Source organism: Dichomitus squalens (genome assembly GCF_000275845.1).
Source record: "Dichomitus squalens LYAD-421 SS1 unplaced genomic scaffold DICSQscaffold_36, whole genome shotgun sequence".
NCBI lineage: Eukaryota > Fungi > Basidiomycota > Agaricomycetes > Polyporales > Polyporaceae > Dichomitus > Dichomitus squalens.
In genome coordinates this window covers 1-21,621 of record NW_006766918.1, presented here as the reverse complement: position 1 = coordinate 21,621, position 21,621 = coordinate 1, and the positions used below count along the sequence as shown (strand labels likewise).

At 54.6% G+C, this 21,621-nt stretch overlaps 7 protein-coding genes across 7 annotated transcripts; 4 read left to right on the top strand and 3 right to left on the bottom strand.

The window, feature by feature from the left end:
• Window positions 1–127: 127 nt before the first annotated feature.
• On the top strand, window positions 128–2,836 carry DICSQDRAFT_172686 (uncharacterized protein; the record flags this gene model as incomplete). The annotated part of the gene is made up of 4 exons (XM_007368445.1): window positions 128–295; window positions 355–1,690; window positions 1,747–1,943; window positions 2,000–2,836. 4 exons carry the CDS (start codon window positions 128–130, stop codon window positions 2,834–2,836), a joined length of 2,538 nt encoding a protein of 845 aa, XP_007368507.1.
• Window positions 2,837–6,483: 3,647 nt separating this feature from the next.
• Window positions 6,484–6,824, top strand: DICSQDRAFT_172685 (uncharacterized protein; the record flags this gene model as incomplete). Its single annotated transcript, XM_007368444.1, has 2 exons — window positions 6,484–6,521; window positions 6,581–6,824. 2 exons carry the CDS (start codon window positions 6,484–6,486, stop codon window positions 6,822–6,824), a joined length of 282 nt encoding a protein of 93 aa, XP_007368506.1.
• A 3,555-nt stretch (window positions 6,825–10,379) lies between these two features.
• Window positions 10,380–12,565, top strand: DICSQDRAFT_172684 (uncharacterized protein; the record flags this gene model as incomplete). Its single annotated transcript, XM_007368443.1, has 11 exons — window positions 10,380–10,483; window positions 10,536–10,614; window positions 10,677–10,690; window positions 11,187–11,212; window positions 11,278–11,312; window positions 11,373–11,397; window positions 11,451–11,462; window positions 11,519–11,534; window positions 11,591–11,634; window positions 12,223–12,247; window positions 12,310–12,565. 11 exons carry the CDS (start codon window positions 10,380–10,382, stop codon window positions 12,563–12,565), a joined length of 636 nt encoding a protein of 211 aa, XP_007368505.1.
• Window positions 12,566–13,260: 695 nt separating this feature from the next.
• On the bottom strand, window positions 13,261–14,634 carry DICSQDRAFT_139135 (uncharacterized protein). Its single transcript, XM_007368442.1, has 3 exons — window positions 14,462–14,634; window positions 14,313–14,393; window positions 13,261–14,220 (listed from the first exon to the last, which is right to left on the bottom strand). The coding sequence occupies exons 1-3, from the start codon at window positions 14,462–14,464 to the stop codon at window positions 13,801–13,803; spliced, it is 504 nt and encodes a 167-aa protein (XP_007368504.1). The 5' UTR covers window positions 14,465–14,634; the 3' UTR covers window positions 13,261–13,800.
• A 914-nt stretch (window positions 14,635–15,548) lies between these two features.
• On the bottom strand, window positions 15,549–17,916 carry DICSQDRAFT_162779 (adenylosuccinate lyase). The gene is made up of 9 exons (XM_007368441.1): window positions 17,815–17,916; window positions 17,712–17,754; window positions 17,539–17,646; window positions 17,352–17,470; window positions 17,258–17,287; window positions 17,009–17,189; window positions 16,828–16,950; window positions 16,214–16,771; window positions 15,549–16,006 (listed from the first exon to the last, which is right to left on the bottom strand). Exons 1-9 carry the CDS (start codon window positions 17,850–17,852, stop codon window positions 15,752–15,754), a joined length of 1,455 nt encoding a protein of 484 aa, XP_007368503.1. The 5' UTR covers window positions 17,853–17,916; the 3' UTR covers window positions 15,549–15,751.
• A 209-nt stretch (window positions 17,917–18,125) lies between these two features.
• Window positions 18,126–19,593, top strand: DICSQDRAFT_90253 (uncharacterized protein). Its single transcript, XM_007368440.1, has 5 exons — window positions 18,126–18,266; window positions 18,326–18,458; window positions 18,525–18,602; window positions 18,675–18,922; window positions 18,978–19,593. Exons 1-5 carry the CDS (start codon window positions 18,264–18,266, stop codon window positions 19,413–19,415), a joined length of 900 nt encoding a protein of 299 aa, XP_007368502.1. The 5' UTR covers window positions 18,126–18,263; the 3' UTR covers window positions 19,416–19,593.
• Window positions 19,594–20,259: 666 nt separating this feature from the next.
• On the bottom strand, window positions 20,260–20,682 carry DICSQDRAFT_21528 (WD40 repeat-like protein; the record flags this gene model as incomplete). The annotated part of the gene is made up of 1 exon (XM_007368439.1): window positions 20,260–20,682. A coding segment is annotated over one exon (423 nt), but the record flags the coding sequence as incomplete, so codon positions are not given.
• Between the last annotated feature and the right edge of the window lie 939 nt (window positions 20,683–21,621).

Sequence of the window (21,621 nt, the reverse complement as noted above, 5' to 3'; positions counted from 1 at the left end):
CCGGTTGCATATCAATTCCGACTCTCCTCTCTCTAAGGCTCATATCAGGGGCAGAGTACAGTATTCCTTCCAAGGAGAAGAAGGTCGAGGAGACCTCCGACAGCAACGCGCCGAATCTGCCGACGACATGGCCCATTACGGAGTCCATGCGGAGCTCCTCGAGTTCTGTGACGAGTTCTTCCCTAAGCCAACCCCATCCTGTACTACTAGACCGAAACCCACCCTGGATGGTAATCCATTCGCCGCTCTCAGGAACGCCGAGAAGCTATTGGAGAAGAATGTTCGAGCCGCATTTGTGAGTTCTGCCTGAAAGTACTGTTGGAAACGACACTGACTGTGGTTGTGGTGTGTCAGACCGCCGCCGTCAATGTCCACGGTCTTGCTCCAGGACTGAAGATGGCCGAGTGCGGAGAGCGGCCGGATCCCGCCGCCATCGATCCCGAAAGGAAGAAGATCGATGCTGCCTTCTACAATGTTGATGACGTCCCGGACGATGGTCGACAGCGCTGGGCCGATCAGATTCTGTCGGTAGAATTCAAGCGCGACGACGTCTCCTTGGACCCCTTCGACGACGACGAAGAGAACATTAGCACTCCCACTCTGACTCGCAAGGCCGTCCGCGGTCAAATCATATCGTACGCCGAGCTCATCTTCGCCGTCCAGCAGCGCGTGGCTCTCTTCACGCTCGTCGTCCTCGGCACTCGAGTCCGCTTCGTCCGCTGGGACCGTTCTGGTACGGTGGTTACGAGAGCCTTCGACTATGTCCAGAACTGGGAAGTGTTTTGCGAGATCCTGTGGCGTATCGGCAACTGCACGATGACGCAGCTCGGCTTCGATCCCAGCGCAACCCGATTGTACCCTGGCCAAGCGGAATACGACCTGATGGACGCCGCTGCCGACAACGTCGAGGGTGACATCGACGAGACAGAGCGCGTCCTCTCGGGACCCGAGCTCCCAAATGGCCACTTCAAGTATGTCCGGGAGATGTTCAAGAAGTCTTTGGTCGATGGCTGGCCGCGTTATATGCTCGAGGTGCCCGCTCCGGTCGAGGCAGCCACCACTGCAACGACTGCCACTCCTGCGCGTCACTCGGATTCGTATCCCAAAGTTGACCGGCCGGTGCGCAAGTTCCTTGTCTGCAAGCCTGAATTCCGGGCAAAGGGCATGGCAGGCCGTGGGACTCGGGGCTACGTTGCTCTTGACTGTACGACAAAACGGTTCGTGTGGCTCAAAGACGCGTGGCGTGCGAACTACAAGAAGGTGGATCAAGAGGGCGTGATGCTCGGTTCGCTCAACTCTGCAGAAGTCCCCTTCGTGCCCACGCTTCTTTGTCATGGGGATATTTTGCAGCAGACGACAGCGACCCCTGACTGGTGGGAACGCAAGAACCCACTACGCTCCCCGACCTCCTCCACATCCACCTCATCGTCAGCCACCGCTTCTTCGCATACTCTGGTCGGGCCTTCAACGTCTGGGAGTCTCAAGAGAAAACATGTTGAGGAGTCTGCCGGCGCCACGTCAGCGTCACCCCAGGACATAGACGGGAATTACGAAGAGAACGATTGGCGCACGGATTGCCCCCTACGTCTGCACATGCACTATCGTCTCGCGGTGAAGGAGGTTGCCATGCCCCTTAGTAAGTTCAAGCGTGATCGCCAGTTGGTTGGCATCATCTACGATTGTCTACGTGGTGAGTGGTCGGATGTGAATTGTTACTCTGCACCGATTTTGAGAGTATCTATGTAGCCCACGAGAGCGCTGTCAAGCGCGCAAAACTCCTCCATCGTGATATCAGTGCTGGAAACATCCTGATCTATCCAACGGTGGTCAAGTCGCCTGGAAAATACTGGCTGAAGTGGTCCGGACTCCTGGCTGACTGGGAGCTGTCGAGGGCAGTCCATGAGCCCGACACTCCGAGGCGCCCTCGCCAACCAGAGCGCACGGTACGTGTGCATTCCCTCAATAACTCTACACAGACGACTGAATTGATGGGACCCAGGGTACCTGGCAATTCATGTCTGTGGCTCTGCTCTCACATGGTCTGAAAATCGTTGGAGTCGCGGACGAACTCGAGTCATTCTTCCACGTGCTGTTGTACTATGCTGTCCGGTATCTTAAGGTCAAGGACTGTGACCTTCCCACGATAGCCGGCTACCTCTACGCCTACTTCGACCTCTACGGTGTCGACAATGGGGTGTACGTTTGCGGGGACAAGAAGCGCCAAACGATCACCGAAGGCCGACTTACCGTCAGCGTTAACAAGAAGTTGGAGTTTGGAAGCCCTCTGGACACCTTGTTTTCCCAGCTGTTGTCGTGCTTCAGAGCACGCTATGCCGTGCTCGCAAAAGAAGCGGAGAAGCCTGCTACGTCGCCTCTGGAATCCGAGACGCAAGCTCCTTCCGATGACATTGGCGCCATACTAGACGAGCAGATGGCATTCATCTACACCAACAACTTGGGAAAGGAGAAACTCCCCGTGGTCGAGGCGGAGCCGGGGCTTGATCACAAGACTATAGCCCTAGCTGAGCAGCTATCTGAACACGGATCCCTGTTGCGCGCGTTTCTTCAGGCGTACGTTTCCGATGGGTGGCACGGTGCACGCGTCGAGGACAACATCCCGGACTGGTGGGCGCCCCCAAAGCAGGCTGTGCTGGCCGTCGCGGACACATCGGCCGCAAGCAATAAGAGACGCAAGGTTGGACCGCCGCCACCCGACATCAATGTGCAGAAGTACTTGTCTTGTCCCCAGCTCCCTCTATATTCTCCGACATACCCTCCCGTTACGCCCAAGAAACCTCGCGCACCTGAGACTACGTGGAACAGGAGAAATGACTAGGGGTATCGTAGGTACCTCGTAGCGTCTTGCCGCCGAGACGTTGCAATAGGGGTGTGCATCATTATTGACTACTCGTTATCTCCACACGTTACACTCCATCTCTGCATCGCTGTGTTGTATCGCTGTCTATGTGCTTCGCTCTAACATCTTACTGATCAATCGCGTACTTTGGTTACCATTTCCATTATTTACCATCTTGTCCTATTCTAGTCATTAGTGTACAGTGTAATGTCCGCTCCTCACAACTTTTCAATGGGCTCATGTACTTGGCATACCGAGGCGCGGAGGGGCAAGAATAGAGCCCGAGGCCCGACAAGGTTCACAATCAAGAGGCGCGTGTCCTGTTGACGCAGAAACTCGAAAACTCAATCGTTATATCCATAGTCCTTGTCCCCGGTAGCTCTATTCGTCTACTGAACCGCGCAGTGTGGATAATTGATGGAGGTCTCTGAATTCAGGGAAGCTTGTTGGAGTTTGCCGTCCGGCCATCGCCGAGTGACCAAATACATACAAATAGCACATCGGTACTGCCAGCTCATCATGTACCTACCTGCTCTTTAGTCCGTATGGCGACGAGCCTCTTCGGTTTGTGTTTGAGGCCTGGGTGGGGCTTTGTTCTGTCTGGGCCTGGAGAGCCCTGAGTGCCGGTTTGGTGCCCTAAACCTCTTGTCTATGCGTCTATGCCTCTCTCTCTCTCGCTCTTCCTTAACTCTATCATTCGCTCTCTGCACTCGCTATCTGCGCCCAATTCGCCATCATCGACCAGATCACACCACTGCTGCGAACAAAGCTGTGGAGTTGAAGGATCGCGTGGGATCATCTGAGATCATGAGAGATTCTAGTGACCTCACGCTGAGACGCTTCCGGATCGGTCCAACGCTTCCTACAGCGTACGGGTGAGAACCCCTTCAACGTTATGCCGGCCTTTCCTTAAAGAAGAGAATGAACACGGTCCTGCCGCCCATCGCTCGCGGTCTCACCCGGCTACCGTAAATGCGTCGGACCTGGCGCATGTTCAGCTTGTGCCCGGCCCGCCCATAACGCTGCGGTAAGCCCTTGTCCGTATTATATCTCTGAAGACCCTTACCTGATTCCGACGAAGGGCTTCAAGTTGGGGTGAAGTCAATGCAGGCGGGCGTCGTGCCCTGCGTACCCATGGAAGGATTTTGAGGATTTGAAACAACAGAACGAGGCGACACATCAACGTCATTGATGACAGAGCTTTAACTCTCAGCGAGTACAAGAATGGATGGATCATCAGGAAGCCAGCGCTCTCGTTCTTCGTTAGGAAGATTTCCAGGTCAGCTCGCCATGCCACCACATCTTACGAAGGATTTCCGCTCAGTTCCCCTCCTCCCAGCAACGATCTATTTTGCACGCTTGAGTCTGGATGACAGAAGGCGTAACAGCGCAGTTTCTCCGGGCTTGGTTCCTTATGCATCGAGCACTGTTTGGCGAGGTACATACATGATCGTGGCTGTTTATGAGGGACAGATCTTGTTTGGCTACCCTCTCACGATCTTGTCCGACAGTAGTAGTTTTCCGACTTCCCAAGGAGTCATAAGGCTGCCCATCCAGACAGGAGCTGCCTGGTGTCGCTGATGATTCAATTACACTAATGTTCTGAACGGGCTGATGAAGTCCGTGAAGACGTGCACCGCTGTTAAGAGGCACCTTATGATGGTGGTTTTCAAGTGCCGCCGTCGGAAGATGAATATAGAACAGTCACCGTAAACGCACCTGTATAGCCTTCCGAGTCCTTTCTGGTTAGTGCGCCCAGTTCTCCTACCCAACTTGCTCCATTCGCAATCGCAATGTCCTCCGATGCTAATTCCACAGTCCCGACCTCGCTCCCTCCTATCTCATCGCTAGATAACACATTCGATGACTTACTGATTGGGGCATTCGTTGGGCTCATGTATGTCTCGTTCAATTATGGACTTAGGTAGCAGTCAGCTAACGAAGGTTTCTAAAAGCCTAGCTGGCTTGATGCTTCACCAGAAATTTGTGTATTTCCCAGTGTACACCAAAGACGGCTTTCATCTGAAGTGCATGGTGAACTAAGTCATGTTCTCCGGGCTCCACAGAGGCAGGCGCTGACTACCTTCCGTTTGTTCGTACCAGATCCCTTACCTCGCGTGAGTCTGTCCATCCCATTCATCATAGATTTGGCTGCTTAGACGTCCAAGACTGCTCGTCGCTGGGAACACGATCGTCACTATGCATGCATGGTATGTTGCTGGACTAGGATGATGCATCATACAACGCACTCACGCTATGTGCGAACAAGCTATTACAACCTCGTCGCAAACTACTTCGATCCTTTGGCCCTGCTTTATGGCGTTTGGTGAGCTCAGTGAGCAGTGAGACCTTTCGATGGCTCATATTGATGTCAGCGCCTCATAGGTCTGTTCGAGTACGTGAATTTAGAATCTCACTGTACCCTCGTGTCCAGCGAAATCACCTCATTCATGGTCGCTTCAGGTGTTGGCACTACTCATGGTCAGCGTCTCAACCTCAACTATCTGGTCTCGAGCTCATCCTAAGGCTTCCCCAGACCGGAACAGTACCTGCCGCTCAACTGTATGCTTCCCGTGCTCCTTTCATGCCGCGACCTCAGCAATGACTTATGCGACTGGATATCAGATTCTACGTCCGACGAGTGTATCTCCGTGAGTACTGTACTTTCATCTGCAATTTCTGTCGATTTGAGTGAGGATGTACAGTTGGTTCTGGGTATCGTTATACTGCTATCGTCGCTGTGAGTAGATGCTTCAAATGTCCTATCTTATCGCAGCCAAATGATCGACGCCGCATGCACAGGCTATGTGCACCCTCGGGGCTGTTGGTATGCTTGAGACATTGCTGCAGCTTCCACCTTGCTGATAGATCTCTATAAGGTTTTGCGGCAGGTGCGTAGAGATGTTCTCCACATGCTACAGTTGGAGCCATTCAAACGTGACAAATGCAGCGTTTAGTGCAGAGTGGTGAGTGTCAGTCGTGTCGTGGATATCCATGTCTGCTCACACACAGATCCTATAGCTTTAAACAGACCACGTTTTCGGAGCTCAATAGTGTTACTGTGGGTCTCTTTACATCTTTTAGTTCCCTTCGAACACCGAGTAATTAGGAAGAAGGGCCTAGTGGCTCGGTTCTGCAGGCTTCAATTATGCAGTGGCTGCGGACACTCTACTCACAACATCTTCAATCATTTTTCTGAGACGAGGTCTCACGTCCTCCCAGAGGTGCATTAATCTGGCTTGTCATTCGAGACGCCTGACATCTGATTCAATCCCAAGAACCAAGTATATGTTCAGCGTATTCGTCGTGTATACGGTGAACACTGGTACGTTCACCGATTCTAGTCCATGAACGAAGATTTGAGATTGATGCCCTTCAGGTTTGCTCACAAGGTGGCCAACCCTGCTCCCTCTGGCCTATATTAATTGTATTGAGCGATCTCCCGCAGTGCATTTAACCTCCTCACCCGCGTGACCGTGAGTACTGCCTATTGTTGTGTTTCATACATACCCTACATTATATTTAGGACGCGACGCATATGAGCAACATGCTATATATTGAAGCCAGCATTCCGATTTGTACGCGATGTAAGAGTGTCGTGCCTTCATCTTTACTTGCTTGTCCTCATGCTGTCCACAGCCTATGTCATCGCGGTGCTCACAGTGTACGACCTTGTCTGCACATGTGCAGCTGATATGGAAGACTTACGTTGACATGCGTTAGCGTCAATTCTCGCCGCTCGCTCACCGATTCCGCAATGCACGAATCCGACTTCGGCACGTTCGGACTGGGTCCATCGCAGCAGAACTCGATGCGCATCCCAGCCCGCCTCGAGCACTTCCGTGCTCCGAGGTCTGAAGGAGAGGTGATCGGCATCTCGAGCTGGAAGGCACCTGCTGACGCCAAGGTCAAGCATGCAACGCAGAATCAGGATGGAGACGACGTCATCGGCCGGGAGGATGGGTGATGTAGCAGACTTCGGCTTTCTAGGGACGTACACAGGTATCCACTCGGCCACTGCTGGCATGGGTCTGAATCGACTCTGAACTTCCGCCACCTCTCTTCATCTGACCTCGTCCCCAACTCAGCACTCGGCATCCGTCCAGCCGCATCGTGGTTGGCAGAATCTCTTTCAAGCTATGCCTATGTATTCCCTTATATCTCGCTCACTTAGAAAACATATTGCAATACTGGGCACAAACGAGCTAGTGAGACTGATCGACACTAGAGCCCATTTCCTACGCCTACACAACCAGATGTGATCATGGTGAAATGACGCGATCTGTACCACCTCCTGATCTGAGATGCGGAGCCATCCGAGGGGCCTGGAGGAGACTATGCGAGATCCTAATGGACGTTGCGCCATCGTCAGACCGAATACACCCCTTCGCCCGACGGGCCAGTCCCTGCACATCATTGGAATGTGATTCTAGATATGCAGCACCGGGGGCTATCAACGTTCTCGGGCATACATTAGATAGAAGATACCGCAATGGCCACTGGCTCCGCTCGGTGCTGGGTCCGTTAACGTGGAACCCGCACCGCAACACATCGGGGACGGCCGCATACTCGCTGCGACGGTGCACCAGACCCAAACACAACGATCGTGGAGGAGTGCTCGCGTAGCCTCCGCCCTTATTGGACGCCGCTCACCCGAGAGAAGCAGTGACGAGCACATGAAGGGCGTGTCCTACGATCGATCTGGTTCAGCACGAAGACGTTGACGTCGGCACGCTCGAGCTCAATCTGTGCACCCTTACATCGCTCGTATATTCAACGAAAATGAACAGGGTGAAAGCAATGGGTGGTGCGGCAGGACACGACACGACTGGTCAGCCACCACGGCCTGCTCAGTGCGCTCGTGCGCTGATGTCCACCATACGTCGTACGCAGCCCCGACGTCGTAACGCACAACCCCCGCGCGATCTTCAGCTCTGCGGCATCGTCCTAGTGGGCCCACTCAGCATCCCACATACGGTGCACTTTCGCGACCGGCGAAAGAATGTAGGAATGGCACGCAGTCGACACGGTAGGGGACGACGATGCGACCACTCACAGTAGCACCGGGACGGAGAACATCGTGCGGGATGCGTATGCAGGTGAATGTATTGATATTGCGCGAGACAGAATTCGCCAGAGAAAAAAGGACACTACCGAGTACATAGGCGTCGAAGGAGGTGGATAGCTGGTCTGAGGCCTTGCAATGTGGAATGGCGATGCAAGCGCGCACGTCATGCGACTGCAAGAGGGGCGGAGACCTAGAGCAAGCGTTGTAACGCATTTGGACGGGAGGACAAGTAGGGACCAAGTCGTCGTGTAGAAGCGTCAGGTCATATATGGAAATCGCAGAGGACAAACACTCACCACATCGGACACCTTCTTGTAGGTCAGGAAACAACCTACACGCTGATCATGTAACGGGGAGGACCATGCGATGTACATACAGACTAGGTGCACGAGAAGCAGCAATATGGAATGTCAACGACGCACCATTATGGGATTGGAACTGGATTGGAAGACAGCTTACCATCACGCGCAAGGAACCGTCAACGACTTCGCGATGAAGGAGGCATCCTCGGGCTATGTTTGACGTACCGCACAGAGGGCAGGTCACACTCGGAGATAGGTTGCCCGCAGAATTGCGAGGAACGTACTCAGAACCTGCAGGGGGAGCAGTAGTCGCAACTGCGCGGCATAGGGTGAACGGAAAGGAAGCGAGCCTGAACGATTGATGCGAGGGAGGAAGGCGAAAAGGCGAACAGATAGATAAACAAGATGCACGGGTGGAACTGAAGCGCTGCCATGTCGGCAAGAACATCGTGTGGCATAGCGAACGACTCGGACACGCACGGCTGAAGGAAACGACCGTGTATGACAGATATCCACAAGATCAACGGTCGGCGACGACTGCGGGCATACCAAGGTAGTGGCAATAAGCGTTGTCAGGTCTTGAAGAGGGTAAAGGAGGACGGGACGATGTGACCCATCCCTGGCACCGTAGAAGGGCAGTGTTAATACTACGAAGTACACGCCGCGTCGAGTCCAAAAGGTGAGAGATCAGAGAGGAGCAAGCTGACCGACGGAGACCCGGGATGGGGCAGTTCGTCAGGTCACAATGTTGCCACGTGACCTGGTAAGCGTCAACGTGGGAGTCGCCCTCAAATTGTGTCGCGCCGGCATCGCCATTTTGATGAGGCTCATCTCTCTCACATTACGCACTTCCGGGATGGTACTACCTCTGAAATTGTGATTTCAATGTATTAAACTCTTGGTGAGGCCGCCCCCCATGCTATCTTGCCGCGGGCATGTTCGCACGGGAGCAAGTCTGGCGTCGTGCATCCACTACCCGAAGAACCACTCGCTCTCAGTACTAGCCGCAGAGTACCATCGAATTCCTGCAGCTCTGGGGACGCAATGCCTCGCAATAATATTGTGTAACGCTGCGAATGACTTTTCCATCCTAGCCCGATGGACTTGGTCTGTAGCAGCTAGTGCAGAGCGTTACAGAATAAGGTTGCAACTCAAAACAATATCAATGCGGCCTCTCGAAGGCATTGACGGGGCGGACAAATTCTAGGGCTGCCATCCTGGTCGCCCGCTATGTCTCGCACTCCTCGGATGCAATGCCAACAAGTCTCTCACACCTCCACAGCCGACCATGAGTTTATCATTGAACAGCAACTGTCTGAGATGCCCCGGTGTCTATGTTGGGTTAGGTAAGGCTGAACGGCGACGCGGCCCGTTTTTCAGTGCAAAAGTCGTCCATATGATACAACAGGGACCACTCACAGCACCGAGATGCAATCTGTGGGATAGCTCGAGGAGAGTCTTGGCTGAGAATCAACGCTTATATCGGAGCTTCTGTTATGTGGTTGTAAGAAGCAACCTCCAAGACTTACACGAGTGTCGCTCGCCTTCGGAGACAGCTTGGATGCGTTGGTATTCTTCTGCCGCCCATATACCGCTAGTAAAACAAGCCGAAAACCTTCAGACAACCGCGCGCGGTGGGCTATGGTTCTCAATTATTGAATTAGTCGCCCCGAACCGTATCATGACAAGATGCATGCCTGAGAACGCGATGAGTGCATCAGCTCACGGGCGCCGTACTGGCTTCCCAGCATCACAGCCGCTTGGTATCTTGGGAACAGCCCATGGTGAGGAAAGACGCCGGATGTCAGTGAGTTTTCGATTCAGGACTATTGTTACAGCATCTATCTGGGGTGTTTTGATTCCGAACCGTAAGAACACTCATATCTGAGGTGATCTTGACGTGGTACCTTTGACGAGGTCGACAAGAGGGTTCATTTGTATGACACCCGGTTTCTACTCAAGTAGCCTCGCCACCTACCAAGCCTTGAGATGCAGCTGAAGGCCACGGAGAATTTTACACATCTTGATAGAGAAGCCCAGCGCATCATATCAAGATATCTCAAAGATGAAGTGACGATATATAGCTGCCCATACTACAACCCCATCCCCAGTGGGTGCTCTGACTCCCACCTCTTGTCGTATCGCCCAAATTATGTCCACCGACGCTTCAAAGATGCTCTTGGCTACCCTTCCACCTGTGCCTTCACTTAATAGCACGTTCGGTGCCATGCTGATTGGGACGTTTACCGGGCTCGTGTAAGCGACATTTTCCCCGCATCAATAGGGTCAGCTAAATTCTCTTTGCCAGATTGTACGGCCTATCTCTTCACCAAACCCTCCATTATTTCCTCACATACACCGGTGATACACGCCTCCTTAAACTGATGGTACGTTTCACAATCCACTAAACTCATGTATAAGAGTAGCCTATACTCACGGCTGATCACAGATATTTTGTCTCTCGTAAGTGAGCATTACTCCTGCAGATCATTCAGTTATTGAGGTGTTTGAAGGTTGCTAGATGTTGCCTACACGGTCACTTCTTCGCATGCATGGTACAAACAGTCTCTCTTTCATACCATTGACTATACCTGACCGAAGTTCATCAGCTATCACTACCTTGTTGCAAACTATTTCAATCCCCCTGCCCTTCTCTATGGTGTATGGTAGGTTGCATACAAACCTCCCATAAACCACCATATGACTCAAGGTATGACTTCCCAGGTCTGTGCGGGTATGGACTTTTCTCTCCAATTGGGTGGTGCATGACTTACATATCTCTGTCGCTTCCTGATAAGCTCTTAGTACCGATTACAGTAGGCCCTAGCAATTGCAGTCTGAAAGCCTAGCTCATGTTGCTGCTTGTCAAGGGAGCAACCATCGCCGTCGTTCAATCGTGGGTTTCTGATCCTCTCAGAACAACCATGATGTGTGTTTATTCATGCACAAAACGCCACAGGTTCTACATTCGCCGAGTGTATCTCCGTATGTCTGACCCGAAACTTACTACTCAAGTGAATCCTCAGCTCTATTGATACTGATTATTGCAGTCGGATATGGGTATCAGTATGTTGCTATCCCTGCTGTGAGTCAGACGCGTTCGAGCATTTCGTTCTCTGTGTCCATGTGTTGACTTTGTACAAAGACTCTGTTCATGCTTTCCGGCACTGGTAAGTAGTATGAGACCTATATGTATTGCTATCGCTTTGATAGGCCGCTTTAGGATTTGCTATAGGTATGTATCACTGGATTGTTTTGTCTGCTTTGTCTGCTGAGCATCATTCACCACAGCGTGTACCGTTGAAGCGTAAGCTATCGCTGAGTTATATGGTGATTTCCCAGCTGAACGCTTCACTACCATAGCTTCTCGAAGACGACATTTGTTGCTTTTAGCCGGGTGGTCGTGAGTCAGTTCTACTCGTGTTCATAAGTCATATATATAGCCTACATCATAGTGGCTTGGTTCCTCGACCTGGGGCTGTGCAATGGCGGCCGACATCATGCTCACTAGCTCCCTTATTGTGTTTCTGATACGGCACCGGACCCCTTTCAAGAGGTGGGCGTGGAACTGGGTACGCTTATGTTCATTCAGAAGCTGAAAGGGCGGAGGAATCACAGGACCAATTCCATGCTCAGTATTCTGCTTGTGTACACAGTCAATACAGGCGCGTCCGTCATGTATTAGTATGAGTCGAGCACTATCTGAGATATGCTTCACATCAGGGTTACTCACAAGGTGAACAGCACGAATTTACCGCTTCTTATTAGAGGTTGACGGGGCCCACAACAGCGCATTCAATCTGCTGACTTTGATCCTTGTGCGTGCCTTTCTGATGCTCTGCGTTCAACGAGTCCCTCTTTCCTAGCCTCCCCGATGCACAGGAATCGCTCAAGCCAAACAATATGCTATACATCGCTGCCAACACGGTCGCAGTTAGACGTGAGATGACAAGTTTCTGCTGGTGTCCACCCTTCGTAACTGACCACATACGCAGTGTACTTCATCGCCGTACTCACAGTGTATGTTCCAACGAACGTGCGAGGCTGGCCTGCGATGAAGAGCTCATACTTAGGTCCAACAGCCTAAACTCCCGCCGCTCTCTCATGAGCTCGACCGCTTCGAGCGACGGGGACTTTGGCACGTTCGGTCTCAGTGCGCCCCAGCAGAAATCAGTGCGCCTCCCAGCCTCAGCAAGGCTCGACATTCTCCGTGGGCCCTCGGGGTCGGACGGGCCCGTGATCGACATCGGAAAGTGGCAGACACCTGCTGCTGAGCAGACGATAGATCGGTACAAGGTCAGAGATGGGGACAGTGCGAATTTGCACGAAGGCGTCTGAGTTCTCAACCGACGTCGTTCACTGCAAAAGGAGAAGAATGAAAAGGGTGCTCGCAATGCACACATGTTGGGTATACTTTCTCGAGTATCATGGGGTTTTGTGGCCGCGCCGCATGCCTCGTCTTGCTATAATTCGCATATATATTTAGGTCGTTCGGAGTGCTGAGAGAGACTACAAAGTGAAGGCTTACGGTACATCTTCATGACTAGCTAGGATGATGTGAAGTTTACGATGCGAGATTGCCTGGAGAGACGCAACCATCAATTCTGCGCTGTCCACGGCCATTGAAAGCTATCTCCAGGTCAGTACAGAATATGTAATCTTCGGAGTGAAGCTATAGTACCGAGAGACGACGGACTCCACGCTCGCACGCGCGTGGGTGGAGGCGGTCAACAGCGGAAGTGAGATCACTAACACGAACGATCACTAACCGGAACCCCAGGCTGTCGCCCGCCGCAGCCGAGACTTACTCATTATACTTGACAAGCCATCTCCCGTAGTACGAGTTGCCGGGCTTGCACGAGTGGGATCCCGGACATGTCATGTTCTATGACCTCCATGGGGTCCGGCACGATAGCATACGCCGCCGCCCACAATGTATGCGCGGTATGGTGTTGCACCAAAGCACGTCCACAGGCCGAGGACGACCTCCAGCCAGCAATGCCTCAGAGCCACACGCACAAAGCGATGGTATAGACAACGTCTCATTGGGACCTGCATACACGCGGTGAGTCTGTGGCGCCCAACGCGCGAACATAACGTCCATGCGCAAGACCCATGTCCACCGGGCCATTCGCGTATGACATCGCAACGGGCAACAACAGAACGCAAGAGCAACAGGGAATAGGGATATGAGCACAGTACATAGATGGATGGCAAGACGTAGAACACAGACGTGATCGGGGATCGTGTAGAATAAGATCGTATGGCAACATAGCGAACGCGCATGTCCCGGTCTCTAAACTGGGCCCAAGCCGAGGTGGCCTGGGCGCTCTAGGAGCTTGAATCGGACGATGGGATAACGTCTAGGTACGGTACGCCCGACGAAGCTCGAGGAGTGCGCCGCGCGCAGTGACGCGCGCGACGCGATGCAAGAGAGAGGCGCGGAGCGTGACCGGAGAACTCACAGTCGCAGTCATGAGAGAACAAGACGTCCGGAAGGCAGGCGAGGGACGTAAACAAGGAGCGGCCCGGGGAGGCAGACGAAGCACGCTCGCGCTCGCGAACTGGTGACCTCACACCCACGACCCGTGGATCATCGCGTCCCACGACTTGCTCTTCGACTGCAGCGCCTCGAGGAAGTGCGTGCGCGCCCCGGGGGTCATGTTCCCCGGCACGCCCGCGCCCGCGACGGCGTCGGGGGCCTGCGGGTGCGGGTCGTGCGCGGGATGCAGGTGCGCGGTTTCCACGCCGGGCATCACAGGTTGCTCGCTCCCGCTGTGATGGGGCTGATGGTGCTCGGTGCGTAATGGGTGGTGGTGCGCGTGGTGCGGGTGCGCGACGGTCGGGTTCGGGATGGGCGGAATGGGCGACGGGGCAGGGTGCGAGCCCGAGTTCGAGTGCGAGGGGGAGAGCGGGATCGCAGAGTGTGGGCAGTGGTTTGAGGGGGAGGCGGTGCCCGAGGTGGTGTTCGAGCGGGTCATTTGAGGGCGTTTCTGGGGTTGGGAGGTCAAGGACGTTCTCTCTCCGTGCGCAAGCAGGTGCGCAGGGACGCATGGAGGGGAGTATGCAGGGAAGGCGGACTTACGGGCGAGAGGATGGTGCCTAATGCTAAGCGGAGGCTCAGAAGGTGAGCGTCGTCGCCGCGTCGGTGGTCGTCATGTACCGTCTGGAATGTATGTTGTTCGCTGTGAGCTTCTGCCGGTCTACAGGATATCAAAGATGGCGGATACTGACCATGATGAGCTGGTTGAATTTTGCTTGTCTACGTCAATAGATAGACAGACAGCGTCCTGAGTGCGGGCAAAGTAGTCTAAATGTGTTAGACTAGGATACGATAGATAATGACGATGAGCACGGGGGCGAGGGTCAACGTGCGGGGACGGGGAACGTTGGCAGGGGATGCTGAAGGGCCGTTGCAGGTGGTGGTGTGTGGGATGGGAGGAGAGAGGGCTCGTAACAAGGCATGTTGGTTATATCAGCTGGCCCCACGAACCCGTGCAGACGACGTGAACTGGTGACCAGACATTAAAATATTGAATGGACGAGAGACCCGGGACGAGGCCTGGCGGTGGCCACACACCCAGCCCCGGCTCATCGTCGGCAGCCCCACCCCCGCGCTGGCCAAGTGCGGGGTATCCAATCACCAGCGCTTCTGCCTCTCCTCCAGGGTCATGCGGTTATCCGCATACGCCCGCACTCACGTCCTGCGACTCGGACGACCTACTATCTACTGAGCCGCGGCAACCAAAGCGACGATCCGGCCACCGCTGGTAAAGTGTGGACATTCGTCGGAACGCTCGTTCTTTATCATTGACTCGGAGGACTGTGTTTGACCTCCAAGGTATTGACTTCTGCAAGAAGACGCGACGATCATCGCCAGATCCTACTGTACTCCTATCTCCCCGGAGTGTGTCGATGTCCACTCCTGCAGCTTCAGAGAGTCTACAATTCCACGCATTTGGCTACGTAGCCACGCATGCACGCAGTCGCGCGTTCGCTTTTGCAGTTACAACACGAGTGTGCAGTCGTGTAAAATCGCGGAGTCGGGTCAGCGACGCTAAGTACTCTATTCTAAGTCCTTAGTGGCCCCTACAGCAAAGTCCTTTCCATGCGCAATGTAGATCGACTATGATCCAAAATTTCTCTACTGTCCATCCAGTTATCGATACGCGCAAAACGAGTCTACTCAAGGGCTTTGCGGGATGTATAGACTTGAGCCTTGCCCTTCGCCCGACTCCTGCCGGAGGGCGCCCCAGTTACCAACTTACAATAGACGCGCAGTTACACGACAGAGCTTGGCGAGCTTCGCCATCAATCGACTGCGTGAATACGTGGTTACCCAGCATGCTACGTAGCCAGTGAAATCGTAAACGTTCTCTGCAGCTTCGTCACATACAACACTTCTACATAGCGCGATTTCGACTCTAGTCTACAGACTGACTGATACATGAGCGTTTTCAACTGAGTCGCATAGACTCTAAGCAGCATCCCCTTTCTTTTCGTACTTACCCCAGATAAACAATTCTACACGCTCAACTCCGCCTTGCCCGCCTTCCCCAACGCACTCTGCAGCTCTGCGTCCGCAAGCGCAGGTCGCACCCACTCCGCAAGGAACCTGTCCACCTGCTCCGGGGCACGCCCCACGAACGTCTTCGGGTCGAGCAGCGCGTCGAGCTGATCCTTGATCGGGTCAAAGTACGGGTCCTTGCGCACGCGCTCGATCAGGTCGTTGTCCAGCCCGAGCTGCTTTACTTGGTGCGCGGCCTCGTGTGAGAGGACCTGGCAGACGTGACCACGGTCAGTCAAAAAGGCTCGCTCGGGGACGCCGTCGGAAGTGAGAAGGAACAGATTCGAACAGTGGGCCCAGAGCGTCCTTCGCGAAGTGCACGGTCAATTTTGCAGCGGCCACGAGAGCATGCTCGTGCCTGAGCCTTGCGCCCGGAGCGTATCCCCAGGAAAATAGACATAGACGAACGGCGTACGCACCCGAATCTTCTCGTGCGCCTCCTGGCGGTCCCCGCCCGCCTTCACGATCGCCATGATGATGTTCTCCGTCGCCATGAACGGCAGCTCCTGCGCGATCCGCCGCGCGATGACCCTCGGGTACACCACCAGGCCCTCCGACACGTTCTGCAGCGTCGTGAGCACGATGTCCGCGGTGAGGAACGCCTCGGGCAGCGTGATGCGCCGGTTCGCGCTGTCGTCCAGCGTGCGCTCGAACCACTGCACGCTCGCCGTCGCCAGCGCGTTCTGCTGCAGCGTCATGAGGTGGCGCGCGAGCGAGCAGATGCGCTCCGCGCGCATCGGGTTGCGCTTGTAGGCCATCGCGGAGGACCCGATCTGCGTCGCCTCGAACGGCTCCTCGACCTCCTTCAGGTTCGCGAGCAGCCGGAGGTCCGTCGCGAGCTTGTGCGCGGTCGCCCCGAACGAGGCGAGCGGCGCGAGGACGTCGACGTCGATCTTGCGCGAGTAAGTTTGCGAGGTGACTGGGTAGGCGTACGTGAATCCCGAGAGGGCGGTCACTCTGCGGTCGAGCTCCTCGACCTGACGTGCGCGGCGTGAAAATGCAGCAGAGCGTAAGGTGCCCGTGAGACACGCACCTTGTCGTGGTCGCCGTCGAACAGGGCGAGGAAGCTCGCCTGCGTGCCCGTCGTGCCCTTTACGCCACGGAAGCCGAGGTCGTCCCGAGCACGCTTGAAGTTCCGCAAGTCCCATAGCAGCTCCTGCTCGCGCGTGAATCAGTACTGGTCAAAAACTAGGCTATAATCCGGGAGTCCATACCTGCAGCCAAAGCGTCGCGCGCTTCCCAACGGTCGTGAGCTGCGCGGGCTGGAAGTGCGTGAACCCGAGGGTGGGCAGGTCGCGGTACTGGTTCGCGAAGCTCGCGAAGCGGTCGATGACGACCGCGAGCTTCCCGAGGAGGAGCGTCAGTGCTTGGCGGATGAAGATCAGGTCCGCGTTGCTAGAATCGGATGCGGGATGTCATGCTCGGCTGCTCTTGTTTCTCGGAGATTTGGAATGGGTGCGTACTCGGTGACATAGCACGACGTCGCGCCCAAGCTATCCAGGGGAGATGGATGTGCTGCATGAGAACATGGAGGGGCGCAGGGGGATAGGGACTGACTGGATGATGCCCGCGGCGGCGGGTGCGACCTGGCCGAAGGTGTGGACGTGCGCCATGACATCGTGGCGTCGCTTCTTTTCCTCTGCGGCGGCGATCTCGAACTGCTTCTCGTCGAGGTGCTACAGGCGCAAGGGATGCCTGAGTCGACCGGCGGGGGCGCGCATGGAAGAAAGAGAGCGAGACACACCAGGTTCGCCTTCATCTGCTCGATGGCCTCGTCCGTGACCGGCAGACCGAGCTCCTTTTCCGCGATAGCGAGATTCAGCCAAAGCTTCCGCCATGTATGGAAGCGGTTCTGTGCCACGAGGCGGGTCTTGGTGGTCAGAGTCGATGTACACGACATGCACAACGGATGCTCACGGCCGCGGAGAAGAGATGGGCCATCTCCTTGCTTGCATATCGGCTGGGTTGACGCAACCGTCAGGATGGTGCTGCTTTGGGTGAGTGAGTGTAGGGCAGTAACCTTGAGAGCGGTGTCTGGTACGTGTCGAAGGCCTCCATGGTCGCGGACAGAAAAGTGAGTAAGGCCCTTGTGAGTCGCACTGACGGAGGAGGATTTTACGATCTAGCCGATCTTATCGTCACGCTCGGAAATACTATTGTGAAAGAGTGTCACAATAAGTTGTTGGGAAAACCCACAGATAGCCGAAAGAGGTTCCTTGAAGAGACCAAACTTGAGTGGCAGTTTCTTGCTCGACACTCGGGTTATTGAGTAGAAATCCGGTACTTCAAGCGGACTCAGACCGACAAGCATTCCGCCCTGGAGGAAGAGAGGTTGTGACCAACTGGGTCACGAGTGACGCAGCTGCAGGAGGGGACGGGCGTGTCGGAGATGAAATCGGGCGCCACACTGGTTGACTTCTGACCAACAACTTCAACCACCTAACCACATCCCCTCCTGCTCTCGTACCAATGGTACGTCTACAGATCGTCTGTACAGGGCCCTAGCTTACCTAGGACGAGGCCTCCTGTAGTCTGTTCCCCCCGCCGTCCTCCGCCGCCTGATGCGCGAGCTAAGCGAGCTCCGAACCAACCCCCCTGACGGCATACGCATCGTTGTCAATGAGGATAACATGCTGGACGTGACGGGCATCGTCGAGGGTCCAGGTGCGCTCCCTCCCGACCTCTCTGTGTTGTCCGACACGCTGATGACGCGTCGCATCCTCGTCGCAGAGGGCACGCCGTACGCGGGTGGTTACTTTAGGGTTAGGTTCAACTTCACGGAGGAGTTCCCCGCAGCGCCGCCAAAGTGTACGCACGCGCCCCGCCATGGGAGGGTTCTTTGTCAGAGTTCCATATACTGACACGTGCTGCGGTGATTAGGCTGGTTCGCCACGAAGATCTTCCACCCGAACGTCTCGACCGCGGGCGAGATCTGCGTAAACACGCTCAAGAAGGACTGGAAGTCGAGTTATGGGATTGGGCACATCCTCGTGACGGTGAAGTGTCTGCTCATCTATCCGAATCCCGAGTCGGCGCTGGATGAGGAAGCTGGGAAGCTGCTACTAGAGGATTACAACAGCTATTGTGAGCGGGCGAGGCTCATCACGAGCGTGCATGCGACACCAAAGGTACGTCTAGGAGCCCCTCACGCGTGTTCGAACGAGGCCTCAAGGCTGCGCTCAGATACGTCCCACGGAATTCAACACCCCGTCAAGCGCCGAGGCCTCATCCCAAATCTCGACCCCACCTCCTCCCGTCCCCTCCACGTCGTCTGCTTCCCCTGCAACCACATCTCCAGTACCTGCGACGAAAGCAGCACCGTCCACTCCCCCGCCACCACCTGCGTCGACAAACCTCAAGTCATTCTCTCCGCCCTTGTCTCAACCTCTCCATCCATCGACGCCAAATACATATCCATCTTCGACGTCTCCATCTGCTCTACCGACCGAGAAAAGCACCTCGGCAAAGGAGCGGCACGTATCGCCCTCGCCGCTCGGCACGGCAGATTCGAACGTCGCCGTCGCACTGCACGCGAACCCCGCCACGAAGGCCATCAAGCGTGCGGCAGTCCCGAACGGCACCGGAGGCGAGAAGCGGAAGAAGGCGCTCAAGCGGCTGTGACGCTGTCAACCTTTTTGCGTCTTCCTTGCGTGTTGGATCCCCGATTCCGATTCGGGCACATCGGCGCTGCGCGATCCTATGCTGCTATGTGTATATGCGCGGCCTGACGTCTCTGTGGGCTGCAAGGCTGGATCTGTTGTTTTATGTACGTGTTGTTATGATTACATGCTGTTGTTTTCCGTCTTCCACGATGGTTCATCTCCGCGCTCCGGGAGGCCGGAGCACGGCATCGTGGTGAGTGTCGATTCTTGTCATTCTTTCTAGACAGGCGGTGCATTTAAGTGCACTTACCTGTACAGCGTCCGTAATGTGCTGGAGATCGAAGTCGCTGTCAGCCAGATTCTATTCCCGGCTTCGTGACCGGCGATGTACGCCACAGCCGCATGGCGTACCTCGCGACCACTCCCTACCGAAGTTCGACGCCGGGGGTGTGCGTGCGACTGACACCGTATCTGGTTCAAGCCCGTTGAGCCTTGCGACTTCAAATCAGCATTGGCACTGCGCACATGTGGACGACTGTCTACTCGCAAGCTCGACAAATGAAGCCCATTCCAACTTTCCCTTTCAGAAAACTCTAGCCTGTCATTTCCACTGTCATGTCTATGCAAGTCAACAACCCTGGGCAAGACTCATTCTATATAGTCATACGAACCAGCCCTCTATGACAATGATAGGCCGAGTCGTGTGAATCACTTAACGAGGCTACATAGAGTGCCGTGAGCGAGAGGGTCATCGGTCTACCATACACCTTCATCTACAGTCCGAATTCGTTCGGAATGATATCCTGCAATCTACGACCCAAGACAGTCCCATTGTGCGCCGCAGACCATAGCGTTGTCGTTGTCCCGCCAATAGTAAACGTAACTTTCTGGACCAAATCGCTATGGTCGGAGAGCGTCGCCAAGCATGCTCCATCGCTCGTCCTCCATAGCTTCACCGTCTTGTCAGAAGATGCAGAGGCGATATACTTCCCACACGGGGAGAAGCACGCACTGTACACCTCCCACTGGTGCCCGTAAAGCGCCTGGACCAGGACACCAGTGCTCGCATTCCATATCTTCACCGTCGTATCGTTCGACACTGAGAGCAGCAGTTGACCGTCCGGGGAGAATAGCACATCGTTCACCCAGCGTTGGTGCGCTTTCAAGAGCAGAGGCTCCTGTCCAGTCGCCGTGACCCAAATGTGGATCATCCGGGTCCGATATCCAATTGCGACGTGTGTGCTCGAGGGACTGAATGCGGCGGCGACAGGATGCTCGCCCTCCCCAGTTGGCGGAAACCGAAGTGCCAGGTATGTGCGGGACACAACATCCCAAATGCCACAAGCCTCCCTCAATTCTTGTACTTTTTTTTTCCTCGCCCTCCTGAGCCGGCGCCTGAATTGTGATGGACGATTGATGTGACCAGAGGCCCCTTCCTGAGCTTCTCCCCCGCGCGAATATACCTCATAAAAAACAGTACACCATGGCTAGAATACAAACTCAGCAACTGAGCTGAGGAGAGGTCAATGAGCGGCGGAACGACGACCGACGCTGTATACTAAGCGAGGCGGGAGGGCGGGCGGGCGCTTGCTGCTTCAATAGGTGAGATAGCCGAATGGCGCGTCGATGGACATCAGTAAACCGTGCAGTCCCTTAATGACTTAGCGCCTTAGGCCGCTTAGCTCTCCTGCACGTAACTCGAAGTTGCTCACCCTCAACTCCATAGAGTGTCTTTTTGCTGGAGCAGAGTAAAGTGAAGAACCATTGTGATAAACTCGGGGCTGTGAAGACAAGGATTAGATCCGACTAGAGTCGAAGCAAGATCTTCAGTCAGTAAGGAAAGACTATATTGCAGCAACGAACTGTACCTAGAGTCGAAGCAAGACTACAAAGGTTAAGTAAGTAACTACAAGTTAGAGGTAAAGGTAACGAAGTACTCACTCTTCAGTCAGTAAGGAAAGACTGAAGAGGGAGGACGCAATCTGAAGTCCTTATATACTACAGAGAAGTGTCCATAACTAATCGAAGAGTGGTTAGTCACATGTACCATAGTGCGATGAATAATACGATGGTGAAAGAATTGCGACGTATCGCACCATAGGATGAGTAAGAGATGAGTAAGGCATAGACCTGTCTAGACCGTTCTGGAGTAGTACGGATTGTCCTAGACAGTACCAGAAGAGTCCGGAAGCATAGCTATAGTACACGAGCAGAGAGTCCCAAAT

Excerpts from the sequence above, each read along its gene's own strand:
- DICSQDRAFT_139135 (XM_007368442.1), bottom strand. Across the intron at positions 14,221-14,312 it reads TAGGCACCATCCTCTCGCCC|AAACGCCCTCAAATGACCCG; the intron begins GTAAGTCCGCCT and ends TCCCAACCCCAG.
- DICSQDRAFT_162779 (XM_007368441.1), bottom strand. The coding sequence starts at position 17,852 with ATGGAGGCCTTCGACACGTACCAGACACCGCTCTCAAG. Across the intron at positions 17,647-17,711 it reads CCCATCTCTTCTCCGCGGCC|AACCGCTTCCATACATGGCG; the intron begins GTGAGCATCCGT and ends CTCGTGGCACAG. Across the intron at positions 17,190-17,257 it reads ACGTCGTGCTATGTCACCGA|CAACGCGGACCTGATCTTCA; the intron begins GTACGCACCCAT and ends ATCCGATTCTAG.
- DICSQDRAFT_90253 (XM_007368440.1), top strand. Across the intron at positions 18,603-18,674 it reads CCCCGCAGCGCCGCCAAAGT|GCTGGTTCGCCACGAAGATC; the intron begins GTACGCACGCGC and ends TGCGGTGATTAG. Across the intron at positions 18,923-18,977 it reads GCGTGCATGCGACACCAAAG|ATACGTCCCACGGAATTCAA; the intron begins GTACGTCTAGGA and ends GGCTGCGCTCAG.